The following is a 14,103-nucleotide window of genomic DNA, read 5'->3' on the forward strand; positions in this document are numbered from 1 at the left end:
AGAACTACAGTTGAAGGCCATAAATAAAGAGCTCTTCCTGATAGCAAATAAACAAACAACTATTAGTGACTCACAAAGAATAACTACTTGTCAGATCTGCGAAATTAGACTTTTTTTTCTTGTTAATCACAGTCCGCCCTTTCAAAGCCAAACCAGGCCATTTATCCTCGGTCTGTGGTTTGAAGTACATGTACGCAGTGTACTCAGCATAAAGAAAGCCTCTCTATGCTCTAAGAGGAAACAAATAAAGCAAGCGAGGTAATTCAAGACTCAAGTGGTGACTGAAACTTTTAGAGTGAATGTAAAGGACCGAAGTCGGACAGAGCAAAAAAGAAAAAGAAAGAATTTATAGGATGCCCTTCTCCGTCCTTCACGCCCCCAAAAAAAAAAAGGGACAAATTCCTCAAGACAAATATCCACGGCGCACAGAGGCGTCTCTGGCTTACCCAACACCAGCTGACACAAAATGAATTTCAGGCTGCACCCGTCAGCTCCCTAAATTTGTTACCCGCTAAACTGACCCGAGACGCGTTTTTACGATCTGACACAACTACGGGGATAATTCATACATCACGCAGCACAACGGCACCGGCCTTCAGGTGAGGGATCGCTCTGATCAACTTACCACTGTGGAGTGAAAACACTGTTAACTGCTTTATGTGTCCAGTTCTTATTCAGTTTACTTTTGGACACGATAACAAATAAGAAGGGGATGTTGTTTCATGTTTGAATCTAAACCTATTACGCCGTCTAGCCAACCCTGATAGGTAATCCCTTTTAAAGTTTCTGCTGCGATTTCCTTCATCACTTGTTTGGATTGTTTGTTTTGAGCGTAAAGCTCCTTGTAATCTGTGTTTTATGAAGAATTAAGGGAATCAAATGAGTTTTAATTATTAATTATGAACTATAGAAAACATGTTCAAGATATTCAAGGATACAATGGTTACAAATTGTGAAATGAAGACAGAACTTAGCTCATTTTTAACAAAAATATGACATGGACATGTACATACAGTAATCTTTAGAGCGTTAAAAATTATATAATTATGGGACTGCCTGAAAAGAGAGCACTTTGATTCTGTTTGGGCTTTGGATTATTACCGAATTGTACTGCAACTATACCATAAACTTCTCAAAGTGGCCTCGGGTTCATCTATTCCTAAATCCTACTCCAAAAACTACAATAACATTACTGTATGTGCAGCCATTCCGATCATGTTTCTCTGGTTGTAGTTATTTGTAGGCTTGTGTGAAACTGTTCCCTGATTCCTGACTGTCTTTAAACCACTTAAGGCCGGCTAACAGTGATAGTCCCTCTGCAGCTCAGTCAACAGGGAAATCTAACAGTTGGTGGGGGGGGGCGACGATGTACGAGAGTAATTGGCCATTACAAAGAAAAGAAGAAGAAGAAAAAACTCTACCAAAGCCAATCACAGGAAACTAATACCGTTTTCCCTCGGACACAAACACCTTCGACTTTAAGCTGTTTTCTGTCAGTGATGAATATTGACTTCTTACAGAAAGCTTGCTGCCGACCACCTTAATGCCAGACTGGAGACTTCAAAGAGGTCTCATCTAGATTAAGTTCAGTGTAAGACACTTACCCACACAGTCTCCAGTCTGCCACTCCAGACACTGGCCATAAGGAAAAGAGATGACGTAGGCGGTGGAGTCGACGCAGCGCTGCGTACTGCCGCACCACATGCACTCCATGGCCTGGCTGGTGCAGTTGGCACATTTGGTGTGCAGCGAGCAAGGCTTCTTACAGGCTGGACGGGTACTCTGATTGGGGTTTCCTGGACAGGAGAGGGCAAGAGAGAAATAAAGGAAAGGATAATGAGTCATTTCTTTCCCTATTTCAGACTGTACAGGTGACATATTAATGTTGTATATACTTGTGCGCGTCTCTCACCGGTAGCTTTTTCACAGATGAGGCCGTGGGCAGTGGCAGTGCATGGATTGGCCCTGAGGCCGGACACCTGAGGCTCCTCCAGGTAGGCACAGAACCCAGAGTCACTGGGCTCGCCGGGCAGCCAGCGCAGGCTGCTGTTGGTGAAGGGAGACATGTCCTCCCAGCCCCAGTACGACACGTTGATTTTCCTCAGGCCCACCCAGGGAGACAGCCGCTGTGGACACACGGCAGAAAAGGCTAAACACGCGAAGACCGAACAAGTCACAAACGTAAGATACAGTGTCAGAACTCCGCCTCCCCGTCTGCTCCGGCGAGCTGTTTACACCGAGGAACCAAGAATGCCATTAAAAGTCGACTGGAAAATAATTTCACAGATATGATTACTTATTTGCCTTCAGGATTCGACTTGTAAATGTAATGGGGAAATGATGGGAAATGGCATGCCAAGGTTCTGTTTGGAACAAACATTTCAACCCAGCAGACTGACAACAAATGATGTCCTAATGAATAGAGCAGCCAAACTAAAATCATCAGTCGACTCCACAATTATCTTTCAGTGCGAGGGTGGATGTGTGTAGCCGTGGCGAGATGAGAAGGTGAGTGTTTGCCCAAAAGAGCGTTTCATCTTTTTTCATTTAAAGATGAGGAGGCTTCAATTATGATGTTGTCGGGACAAATCATAATTATTAAGCTATAATTCATGCGCCGTTCTCAACTGTCTTCTCAAGTTGCAGCATATCACAGTGTGGGTCAGAAGAATTTGGGAGCCTAGTCGCTCTGAAAATGTTAACTCGAGCGCCACAAACTTTGATTTGAATTTGCATCGCAGATGCTCGTTAATGTGTCGATATATTTGTGCTTATTCAGGAAAAACAAAAATTCACAACATAAAAGCAAAAGGAATTTCAAAGTTATACTCTGATCAAAGTGAAAACTACAAGCAAACCCGACTCAGCGGGCCTCAGATATGCGCTTACGATTGATCCTACAGACAGCGAGTCATGAGTCATAGAACACAGAAAGAAGAAACTGTGACGGTGTTACAAAAAGGATAAGGATTTCAAACAAAGCAAAACAAAACTAAGTGAGGTGTTGATCATCGTAGTCCTATTTGTCAGGTGCTGTATCTCCGAAATTTAAGCAGAGCATTGTTGTATTTGTTGTCTAGTTGTAATTGCGTCATGGCCACATCGTTTGCGTGGAAAGTGGAAACAATTCGATGGAAAATGGTTGAAAGACACAAATTACACAAGCAAAAACGCAGAGCTGCAATCAGACGGAAAACAGAGCCGGCGCATGCACAAAACTGATCAGGAGGAAAATCATCTCCGAATGCAGAAGTCATCAGAGTTGCTGGCAGGCTCGAGGAGCAGAAAATCACTCCCCGTTCTCTTCTGTCAGCTCAACACCAAATTGTAAGCCGCAATCAGCCGGCTTCTGACGATACCTGAACATGTATCCGACTTCATTCGGTACAGTATTTACCGCAGGCGCGTACATTCAGTTCATATTTACCTTGTCTAGTTGCTGGAGCTTCTCCAGTTCCTCGAGCACGAAGTCCACTTGTTTGGAGGTGGTGAGTGAGGCGATGTTTCCGTTGAGGTTTTTGCAGTAGTGCTGGGCGTTGTCATAACTCTCGCGGCTGGAGTTGATCCTCAGGCAGGCTTCTCCCACCTGGCTCCATCCCTCACTGCACTGCTGGGCTGGAAAAAGGAAAGAGTCTGATGTATGATGACGTTATTATGTTAGTAACAACATAGGCCTGCTCTCCCTTTATTTCCCTTAAATCTGTAAGACATAACCATGATTATACCTGAAAATACTGCAAAAACAGTTGACGTTTACACAGCCAACAGTTACCAACTGATCCAGATGTTTGAGTAACTATCGGACTGATATCCTACATCGCTATCGGTATCGGTGCACCTCTAGCGTTTTCATTAACAGCTGCCTTCTGTGAGCGAACAGCGGTGTGGTGAGCTGTAGATTCAGGTGATAACACAGTCGGTACATCACTTCGAGGGACCCCTTCCACATCGTCTTCACACCTCTCATTTGTTACATTGTTATAAAAATATGAATTATTGATGTTTTTAAACTAGAAGTTAAATCGTTGGATAAATACTGCTCAACGGGGCCACCGTTCCATCAGAAAAAAAAGAATATAGTCATGTACGCAGACTGCAGGAAGTTCTTCTTCCAAACCTTAGGGACCTAATATTTAGGACTTAGTGTGTATCTGTGTGAGTGTGTGTGTGTGTCAGAGATTTAGAGGGAGTGTAATCCGCACTTATTTGCCTTGGAGAGATGGTGTGATTTTTGGAAGCCAAACTGCCAGTTAATTAATGCTTCTCATAAAAATATGGTGGCTCTCATTTAAATGTGTGTGTGCAAGTGCATGTGGATGGCGGCATGTATCCATTTGAAGTGTATGAATCGCACTGAGACTCCCTTTCAGGCATCAGAATTACACACACACACACACACACACACACACACACACACACACACACACACACGATTTGCAGCTCCCACTGCTGCAACAAGCCCCGAGGCGACAAGGCTTCCCGAACTGAAAATTATGGATAAAGTGACTGCAGCAATTCTTCAGATTCAGTCTGAGTCAACATTCGGGAGGGGGAGAGGTAAACTAAATAATCTGCCAGAACTGATAAACAACATCAGGCTGACATCTTGAAAGTACATCCCTGCAAATACCAAATGCTGTTTACAATACAATGTACAAATCCTAAACTTAATAAATATCTGTTTAAATATTCCCTTCGGGTCTGAATGTCAGTGGAGGCATTTATTACAGTGAAGGCAACAAAAGTGACTGCTTTGTGTTGTGACGCGTTAAGGCTTACATCACATTTCACCCATGAGCTCAAGTGCAATAGTAAGTGCTACACTTGCAGCAACAAACAGACACAGTAAACGTGACTCTGTTCTCATGAATCCACAGCCTTCAATAAGGTGGTGTGTGTGTTCGTGCGTAGGGAAACGTGCTTGGGGGACCGACGTCCATCTTACCTGGCAAAGCGTGGCACTCCGACTGATTCTGGTCCCACTGACAGTTGAGATTCAGCGAGCAGCTCTTGCAGTTGGCGAGCTTGCTGCACACCTGCTCGTTCCGCACCGGACACTCGGTGAAGTTCCTCACGTTCTACGGACAAAAGAGAGGAGGGAATAGAAAAGACGGGACGGTTAAAGCTTTGAATTTAAGATGGATCAGGAAGTGTTGAACTGGAGTTTCAGAAGAGCGCCGACGCCCCCTGTTGGACCACTCACTAAGGTGCAGTTGCTGGAGGCGGAGAGGCACTTCTTGTCGTCGCACCACTGGCACCCGTTGGTGTTGGCCGTACAGCTGGCGCAGTCTGAGAACCGGTAGCACCGCTCGTCCACTGTGACTGAAAAAGATACGGGGAGAGGTACAACAGCTGTAATGAGTGTTTATTTGGTCCAGAAATCATACATTTTTTGGAATACATAAAAAGTATTTCATTTTAAATAGATGGAAATAGTTCCTCAGGAATAAGAAAGTAAACAGTTAACAGCTGAGAGCCTAAATTACTGTGTTGTCACTCTGAAGGAGAAGTGTGGAAGAGCAGATTGGCTTGGAAATATTATTTCTTCTTAAAACTTTGGATGTCTGTCTCTCTCACCAGCTTTAGGGGGGCAGAATGGGGCAGGAGTGAGGCTCCCATTAGCCATGCTGGGTTCCCAGGGGAGACAGCGGCCTCTGCTCCAGATGCAGCGGACCCCTGGCCCAGCCTTCACACACCCCTCCTCTGCCAAGAAGGCCTGGCAGCTGGGGGGTCGGTAAACAAGCACGTCGTTGAGCAGCACGCCGGAGAAGCCCCCAAACAAATACATGGACCTGAAATAAATGGCGACAGCAGAGTGTAAATAAGGACGAACACAATAAAGAAAAACTTGACTGTTCTATTGTTATAACTTCAGAAGGGGGGGAAATTTTTTTTTTTTGCCATTGAGAGAGACTCACCCATTGCTGACCACAGCAGAGTGACCAAAGCGGTTGACATCCCTGTGCAGGTCTGGTTTGGGCAGGAGCCTCCACTCATCACAAGCTGAGGAAAACACGGTATATGTCAGGGAGCATCTGCTTTGTCTCTGTGCTTATGACACAGAGAAGGTCTTTTAACGAACATATATTCAAGCTACCGACACCACCGGAGAGGTCACCGTTCAAACATGATGTCCAGAATAATACAAGAGTCCTACCAATGTCGTAGGCAAGGAAGTCAGCGGAGAAACACTTGGCGCCGTTGCTGAGTGACGTGTCGTTGTGCGTGTTGCCGCCAAAGACGAGCAGGGTGCCGCTGAGGAGCGCAGCCGAGTGCAAGTAGCGCGGAAAGCCGCTCTCTCTCAGAATGAACCTAGAACACACACACACACACACACACACACGTGACAAGTGTTTCAAGGGCAAGCGTCACGATAAACTATTTAACAGACAGTGTCGTGTACAAGGACATGAATGCATAATGAACACGTGTTGATTCACCATGTCCGGGTGTTAACGTCGTAGCGGTAGAGGTCATCAACAAGGCCGTATTTGTTGGCAGGCAGTGCTTTGTAGCCTCCGTGGACGTACACACTACCACTGGCCCAGTCATACGTGCTGCTGTGGCCGTAACCTCCCTGGGGAACGGCGCCTTTAGTCTCAGGCACCAGCCACGTGTTGGACCCTGACAAGGACACACAGACAGGAAGCTTTTCATTCGAATGAAGCGGCCTGTTTTGTACTTTATTAAAGTAAATAGAAGTCCAAAGCAAATACTTTTTCGTGCGGTGGGAGGGATATAAAATGTAGAGCGCTGATAAGAGTGAGAAAACAAACAGTCAAACTTAAAGCTGTGACTCACGCAGGTTGTACTCCTGGACGTTGCTGACATAGCTGTAGACGGGGGAGTAGCCAAAGATGACCAGCATAACGGCCTCGCCCTCCTCCAGTGGAACGCAGTGGGCCGAGTGACCCTCCACAGCGTAGATCTGAGCCTGGGCCGGTGGGCCAACCACGGGGTTTCTCCGCTGCCACGTCCGACTGGGCACGTTGAACGCCCACAGCTCGTCCGTCACGTTACCCCAGCCCGCCTCCAGTTTCCCACCAAACATATAGATGTCGTCCTGAAAAGAGCAGAGTTGAGTGTTGAGTGAAAATGATGCGTGCTGTAATAAAAGTGAAATTGAACACTAACTTTGGTCAAAACATGGTATAAAATGCACCTTTTCAAACAAGCCTGTTTAGTTGAAATTCATGCATCTACTTACTGTTAAAGTTATAGAGTGAAAGCGACATGTGTGGTTTCCTAATTCTAGTTCTACCTCCTTCCTGCCAACATTGGCTTCCCGTAGAGTCTATTTTTACTCAGAGAGATTGAGCCATATCTGTGTGTGTTTACCTGGTAGGCAGCAAGTGAGTGGCCGTATCTTGGCACAGGGCCACTGTTGATGGGAACTGTGTTCCAGATGCCACTCTCCAGGTTGTAGCTGCCGAGCAAAAGCAACAGAACATTAACGCATTCAAACTTATGCAGAAACAGGTCATATCATCCCACATTGGTCATATATTATAAAATCCTTTTTTCCTCAGGAATCATTGCACCTGATGATGAACACATAGATGGGGCAGATGGAGAGAGCCTGTCCACTCAATAAAGACGAAAACGGTTAACTCCAAGCCAGGATATGACTCAGCAGCGCAGAACTCAGTCCTGCATTTTATCCGGAGAGTCATCAAGAACACTAAATTCTCAATTTAGCTAAGTGAATGCACAAACCATACATTCATAAAGCACACCGTTGAAACCTGAACTCTCACTCTTGCTAGTTTTGCCAAAGCGAAACAGGTAGCCCCAACACCGGGTTATGGTTTTCTCAAGGGACTAGGGTGACGTAATCTGAGACTGGGGGCTTTTAACGGAGCAAAAGAAAGAAATCTTCATGGGCTATGAAAACGTAAAAAGGCAATCTAGACGATACATTTGGGTGGACATGGCGTGCTTCAGTGTTTGGTTGATCTCCATTGTGCAGTGGACTGGACATCGGAGCAGCACACATACTTGTGCTATGCTATGACTTACTTGAGAATCATCTGGAAGGAGCTGTAGTTGAAGGTGTATCCACCCACCACCCACATGACCTTATCTTGCACCACGGCCTTCTGGGAGGCCCTGGCGAGCGACGTGCCAAAGGGCTTGACGCTCGGTAGCACCCAGAAGGACTCGGTTGAAGGTACGGTTAGCGAGCAGTCTGGGCCTACAAGACAACAGGAGAGAGAAATGTCAGCATCAAGGCCACGACAAGGTAACTGCAGTTCATGGCTCAACATTTCCAAAATGAAACCGCTCTATGTTTAGACGAAGCACCGAATGACGCCGAATCTCTTTCAGGGATGGGACACATACTTTCATTCCTACCCGAGAGAAACTTTGAAGAGCAAACGTGGCGCTCTCTCAGACCTAAACAAAAGCAAGACCACTCCTTAACCGAACATGACAGGCAGGGAGGTGTGAATATGTTAAACTGTGTGTGTGTGTGTGTGTGTGTGTGTGTGTGTGTGTGTGTGTGTGTGTGTGTGTGTGTGTGTGTGTGTGTGTGTGTGTGTGTGTGTGTGTGTGTGTGTGTGTGTGTGTGTGTGTGTGTGTGTGTGTGTGTGTGTGTGTGTGTGTGTGTGTGTGTGTGTGTGTGTGAAGGCCGTGCTGGAAAAACACAAAAACAATAACGCATGCCTCTGCTAATGATTCTGTCAAGTTTCATCGCGTGAAAGCATTTGTTTCCCTCCAGCTGGCGGCACATAATAACGCTCTGTCACAGGGCTTATCGGCGTGTTACCAATCAGCATTATGACACAAATCAACACAGCTGTTCCACACTTGTCTGCTAACACGGCCTTCATTACATCTTCCGACACAATCGCCACAGCAGACACGGGAGGAGTGACAGCGTCTAACAACCTGTGATTGCAAAAGTATGTTGCATATGATGTTTGGTTTTTTTTCTCCTTTACTTTTCAAATCTTTTGATGCGGTCTCTATAAAACAATCTGACAACCAAACTACGTTGACAGTGAATAAGAAAAAAACCTGTTATGCCAGAACAATGGCATTCTAATTGGTTTAAGTCATTCTTCGGGAATCCGGAAGTTTGCAGACATCTTTTTGGGGGGGATTTGGACGGAGCTCACTGTTACCTTGCCAGCTGTCGTTGCAGACACACAACTTCTCCCCGGTGAGGTCGCAGTAGCCGTGGTCGGGGCTGCCGCAGTTGTTCCTGCAGTAAGGGATGTCGCAGGCCTCGCCTTTCCAGTACTTGTCACATTCACAGTACACTCTGCTGGCGGCCGAGTTACCGGGGGTGCACTTCCCGTGGCCGGAGCAGTTGTTGGGGCAAGAGTTGATCCTGCACAGAAGGATGTGTGTTTTGTTTAGCCAACACTGCATTGCACTATTTAGGCCGCACACAGACTTTTACTTGGGAGACTGAGGAAGATTAATGAGCATCATCTAGCATTTGGAAAAGCTGCGGCGGATAAAAGGATTAGCAATAATTGAAAAACTATTGAGCAGGTCACTAATAATTAATAGTGATTTTTGCTTTAGGTTTTAGTCCAGCAGAAAAAAGCACTTGTACCAGCCTCTTTGTTTCTGAAATGTGGGACGCAGAAGCATTCAACCATCAATCAGCAGCTGGAAGAAATAAATGGACCTGGAAAACGGCCAACTGCAGTTTTAAAATCAATCAATGAAGAACCTGAAGAATGTCTTTTAACTCAGGTTATGGCCTAAAACCAAACCTCAATGTTCATCCAACTCTAAAAGTATAAACAATGTACGGTTATATATCGTGTTGTGTTTTGCTTGTAGTTTAAGCTCAAACGGAGCGCCTGCATACTTACGAGTAAAATATTTCAAAGCCCGTTAGGTTGTAGGCAGCATCGCTGAAAAAGTGTAGTAGTGCGTAGCCTGAAGTCGTCTCAACCTCAGGAACCGTCTCATTTCCTCGGATCTCCGGCACGATAAGACCGCTGTACAGAAGGGCAGAACGGTCATTGGCATCAGAAACAAAACCGTAACACTCTGCTAAATCAGAAAGACCAGACACCTGCAACATTAGGTGAAAAGGAAATTAAACAGCCACATAATCAGGCCCACGTCTTAACAAAACATCCACCCGACCAATACTTATTAGCTGTTTATAATCAATGCATGGGTATTAAACTTCCTCACCTGAAAACAGCAACCAGGGGGGCATATATCGAGTCTCCGTCATAGACGTACATGTGGTCCCAACTACATTCTGTGGCAAAGTGGTTGAATCTTAACCGGAGAACTGCATTTAGACTGTGGAGGAAACAATTAGATAAGGGTTTAGGTAGTAAACATTACAGAAGTACACTTCCTTAAACAGAGATGCTGATTGGCTCATTTGTATTGCATTCATCAGTTTATGCTACGTAATTAAACTTGGCCTCGGTAGAACATGGCAATTTACAGAAGTACTTACTAGCCCTCAATGAGCCAGGTGCACTTCGTTTTGTACTTGTAGTTGATTGGACCATCGGTGAGGTATCCCGAGGGCTCCGTCAACCTGAAAGATCACAGACGTCGGCACAGTTAGCACAGCAATACGTTTCCTCGTGTCGAAGTGCATTTCAAATCCAGACAAACAGTTCCTCCAATGGCTGAACGTGTAAGAGTAGCAATAAACGGGCTACACACACACACACACACACAGCTTAGTTGACAGCAGTAAATACAGACTAAGGCCATGGAAGTGGAGGAAGTGAGAGCATCTTTGACCACAAGTGATCATCTAATATGTTGTGTTGAGTTTCTCTGAGACATCAGATACGGAAATAAAAAATAAATGTCTGTATATTGTTGTTTCAAATCTATTCAGTGGTTTTACTGTTCATCTGGTCATAAAAAAAACGCTCCAAAATCACATGATGTGTATCCTCACCTGCATTGAAAAGTGTTGTGTAACTTGATGTTGTCAAACATTGTGTGAAGTATTTTTGCGAGTATAAAATGTAACTGCATTTCATCGTGAAAAGACAAGGCAGCTCTCGTGTGCTGGGTCAAAGTCCTCTAACTCAGATGTCCGACATCAGTGTCATACATTACATTCAATTCAAAGTCAGTCAGCGCCTAAAGTCCATCGCTGTCAACCAAAACATCCAATCATCTGTCTCTTAAAAAGGGTCAGCTGCTCCTTTCTGCTAAAGCCTCCAGACAATATTTCAATATTCATCTCGCAAAAGACCACAGCAGTGTGTCACAATGATAGATGACTATTTTTTAGATGTGTATATATATATATATATATATATATATATATATATATATATATATTATTAAAGGACAGATGCAAGTCATACCAAGTTCAATTAATATGATTGCTTCCATTTTTCTCTTCTTAAACTAACATCCCTTAATTATAGTAATAGGAAATAAGGACAGAGGCGATAATAGAAACAACAACAACAAACAACAACGAATGGAAAGGAAAGAAAAAAGACAAATAAAAAGATAATGATGTTGAAACCAAAATATTGAAAAATGTATAAATAATGAATAAACAAAAACACCAGCATGGAGGATGGCAGACAGCCCAGATGATGTACTGTAATGACTTTTAAATTGAAATGCATCACTGTCCCACATCACAAGGAAGACAGATAGCCCAAAACTATTTTCTCGACACAGTGATGCATTTTCTGGTTTGCAATGGATTAGACTTTGATAAAAAACTCATTTTGGAAGTCAAAGTTGAGACAAAGACTCAACGTGGATCTGTCGGTTGATGCCGTTCAGGCCTCGATATCACAGAGAGACTGAGAGCCCTGCTTCTGTTATTTCTGACTCTGCAAGCTTCACAGATACATACCGGCTCTCGTGGGCGGTCTGAGTAACACAAAAGGCGAAACGTATTCTCTTTTATGTCCACGTTTTGTTTTAGATGCGCAACATGATCCGAGATGACTTTCCATTTGGAGGTTTTTGACAGGATAATGGCCTAAAGATGGGTTGCAATCTCATAAATGATACGATGTTGTGCTTTTGATACGATCTTGACACCAAACAGAAAACATTGTTCTGTTTTTTGTTTACAACTCGCATTATAAAAGAAGGTATTATGATAGATCTGCTTGAGGTGCATCTACAGATTGATGGTCTTTAAGCGAAGACTATTGATCGAGGTGAACACTCGATGATACAAACGCCCAGCAGCGTGCAACCAGCATTGAGTCGGAGCGCCGCAGACATCCAAGAGTGATGACATTTACATGGAGCACTTTGGACTTCCCAGGGAAATACTACGCTGCGTCTGTCCCTGAACATGTCAAGACGTTGTGTGTTCCCACTGGCCACCGTGATGTTCGGTCCTTTTGGAGGGAAGCCACAGCTCGTTATGCAGCCGTGTTTAATTGGTCATGCATTAACCGTGATGCCATTCCTCATTCCACCGACTGCAGAAGAGCGAACGGTTCAAATCTAACATTTTTGTGGTTTGTCTCGAGGTGAAGGGGAGGTTATTCCCTGACAAACATGCCTCATTGACAACCCATACTAAACCTCAGACACATCAGGGGCAATGGTAATTACTGTGATCAAAGCCCCTCTGTAGCACAGAGTGCACCTCAGGTGTACTGAAAAGCCATTAGACTGCGCCTGTCAAGAGTCACACTCGAGATATTATTATACAGCAGTTTGACGTTTATTCTTAGGTTGAAATATTTCCCTGCTTTTTCCTAACTATTACTTATGTGCACCCAAACAAATTGCACTTTTTTGACATTGACATGTCATGTACCTGTGCTGATCAAAACCCATTTTCTTCCAATTTAGGAACAATAGACATCACCACCATATGGGCTGCAAGGCTAAATCAATCAGTTGCAGATTTGTTTTCCTCAAAGCGACTTTAGGCTCCTTTCTCTGGCAACAGCTTAAGAAAATTAGTCTTTGAAGGATTATACTTGTAATCAATGCAAACGCCTCTGGCAGGAAGTCACTATAACGTTGTATGGTCCATGCTTACATGTGCAGATTGGATCGTGCAAGATAATGACACTAATTCCTTTACTAAGTATAGTACATACATGCCTATATCTCAATCACAACCAACTAATTGAAGGAGTGAGGGAGACTACAGGCAAAGAGAGAAACGATGTTGTAGTTTTGGACTGTAAGTCGAACGCAACAAGCTATTTGAACAAGTCACCTCGGGTTTTAGGACATTTTGATGGGCCCCTTTTCCAACATTTTATCGACCAATCAATCAAGGGTGATGCAAATAATGACCTGTATCAGAACCTAAAATATAACATTGTGGGTTCACATTATCAAAGCTTTGGCTAGTGATGAATCAAAGCATTTTCCTGAAGTATTCTTGTCCCATATTAATACTCATTAGAAATAAAAACCTGTGTCTTCCGGGCACTGAGCTCAACAGGTCTCTCATCTAGCTCGTTCAAAAGTTCAAAACTGTATCATTTGAGAGATTTACCGAGTGATCTCCACTGACACTGTTAATGGAAAACAGACACAACTGGGTTAAATCAGCTCCTAGCCTACTTTGAGCGGCTCAGACCATTTTTTAAAAACGAAATACGATGATAGTTATGACAAACAATGGAGTGATCTGGTGTTCGTAAAAGATGGAATCACTTTATGGCCACTTACTTGAACCTCCCTTGGCAGTGCTGGCACTGGTCTCCGACCCATCCTCGGTCACAGATGCACGATCCGTTGACACATTTCCCAGAGAGACAGTTCTTGTCGCACGGTTTCGCCGGGGACGCGTGAGCGACCAGCACGAAGTAAAACAAAACATAGACCACCAGGTATCTGTTGAGGCCCCGCAGGTCGCTGTGGGGGGCTGGTTTGGGTCCTAAAATAAAGAGTTCCGTCTTACATTTCCCCCCGGGATGCATGTTTACCAAGCCGAGTAAAAGACCCGGGGCCTTCACGTCTGCTCCGGGGGAGAGAGCCTCGGCTACTCAGGCTGCTTCACTTACAACAAAGAAGTCCTGCATATTCGCTGAATAGTATTCATATTGGCATTACGGCTAAGCTAAGCCCGTCTACGAACACGTAACGGTTAGCGAAGAGGCTGCTTGTTTAACCGCATGCATAGACTCGGAGTGGGAGGAATCCCCT

The 14,103-nt window shown here is 44.5% G+C and overlaps 1 protein-coding gene across 1 annotated transcript in view; it reads right to left on the minus strand.

The window, feature by feature from the left end:
- Positions 1 to 13,877, minus strand: part of atrnl1b (attractin-like 1b) — a gene marked incomplete at its 5' end in the record, with an annotated part of 53,775 nt that extends 39,898 nt beyond the window's left edge. Inside the window, 17 exons of the mRNA XM_079183290.1 lie at positions 1,605 to 1,796; positions 1,913 to 2,126; positions 3,428 to 3,615; positions 4,946 to 5,078; positions 5,204 to 5,322; positions 5,578 to 5,792; positions 5,919 to 6,003; positions 6,158 to 6,312; positions 6,441 to 6,624; positions 6,802 to 7,063; positions 7,339 to 7,426; positions 8,020 to 8,194; positions 9,129 to 9,337; positions 9,834 to 9,962; positions 10,165 to 10,278; positions 10,442 to 10,525; positions 13,627 to 13,877. Coding sequence (XP_079039416.1) covers positions 1,605 to 1,796; positions 1,913 to 2,126; positions 3,428 to 3,615; positions 4,946 to 5,078; positions 5,204 to 5,322; positions 5,578 to 5,792; positions 5,919 to 6,003; positions 6,158 to 6,312; positions 6,441 to 6,624; positions 6,802 to 7,063; positions 7,339 to 7,426; positions 8,020 to 8,194; positions 9,129 to 9,337; positions 9,834 to 9,962; positions 10,165 to 10,278; positions 10,442 to 10,525; positions 13,627 to 13,877 — 2,797 coding nt within the window. The remainder of the gene's footprint in view (positions 1 to 1,604; positions 1,797 to 1,912; positions 2,127 to 3,427; positions 3,616 to 4,945; positions 5,079 to 5,203; positions 5,323 to 5,577; positions 5,793 to 5,918; positions 6,004 to 6,157; positions 6,313 to 6,440; positions 6,625 to 6,801; positions 7,064 to 7,338; positions 7,427 to 8,019; positions 8,195 to 9,128; positions 9,338 to 9,833; positions 9,963 to 10,164; positions 10,279 to 10,441; positions 10,526 to 13,626) is intronic.
- Positions 13,878 to 14,103: the final 226 nt, after the last annotated feature.

This window comes from Pholis gunnellus (genome assembly GCF_910591455.1).
Source record: "Pholis gunnellus genome assembly, chromosome: 21".
NCBI lineage: Eukaryota > Metazoa > Chordata > Actinopteri > Perciformes > Pholidae > Pholis > Pholis gunnellus.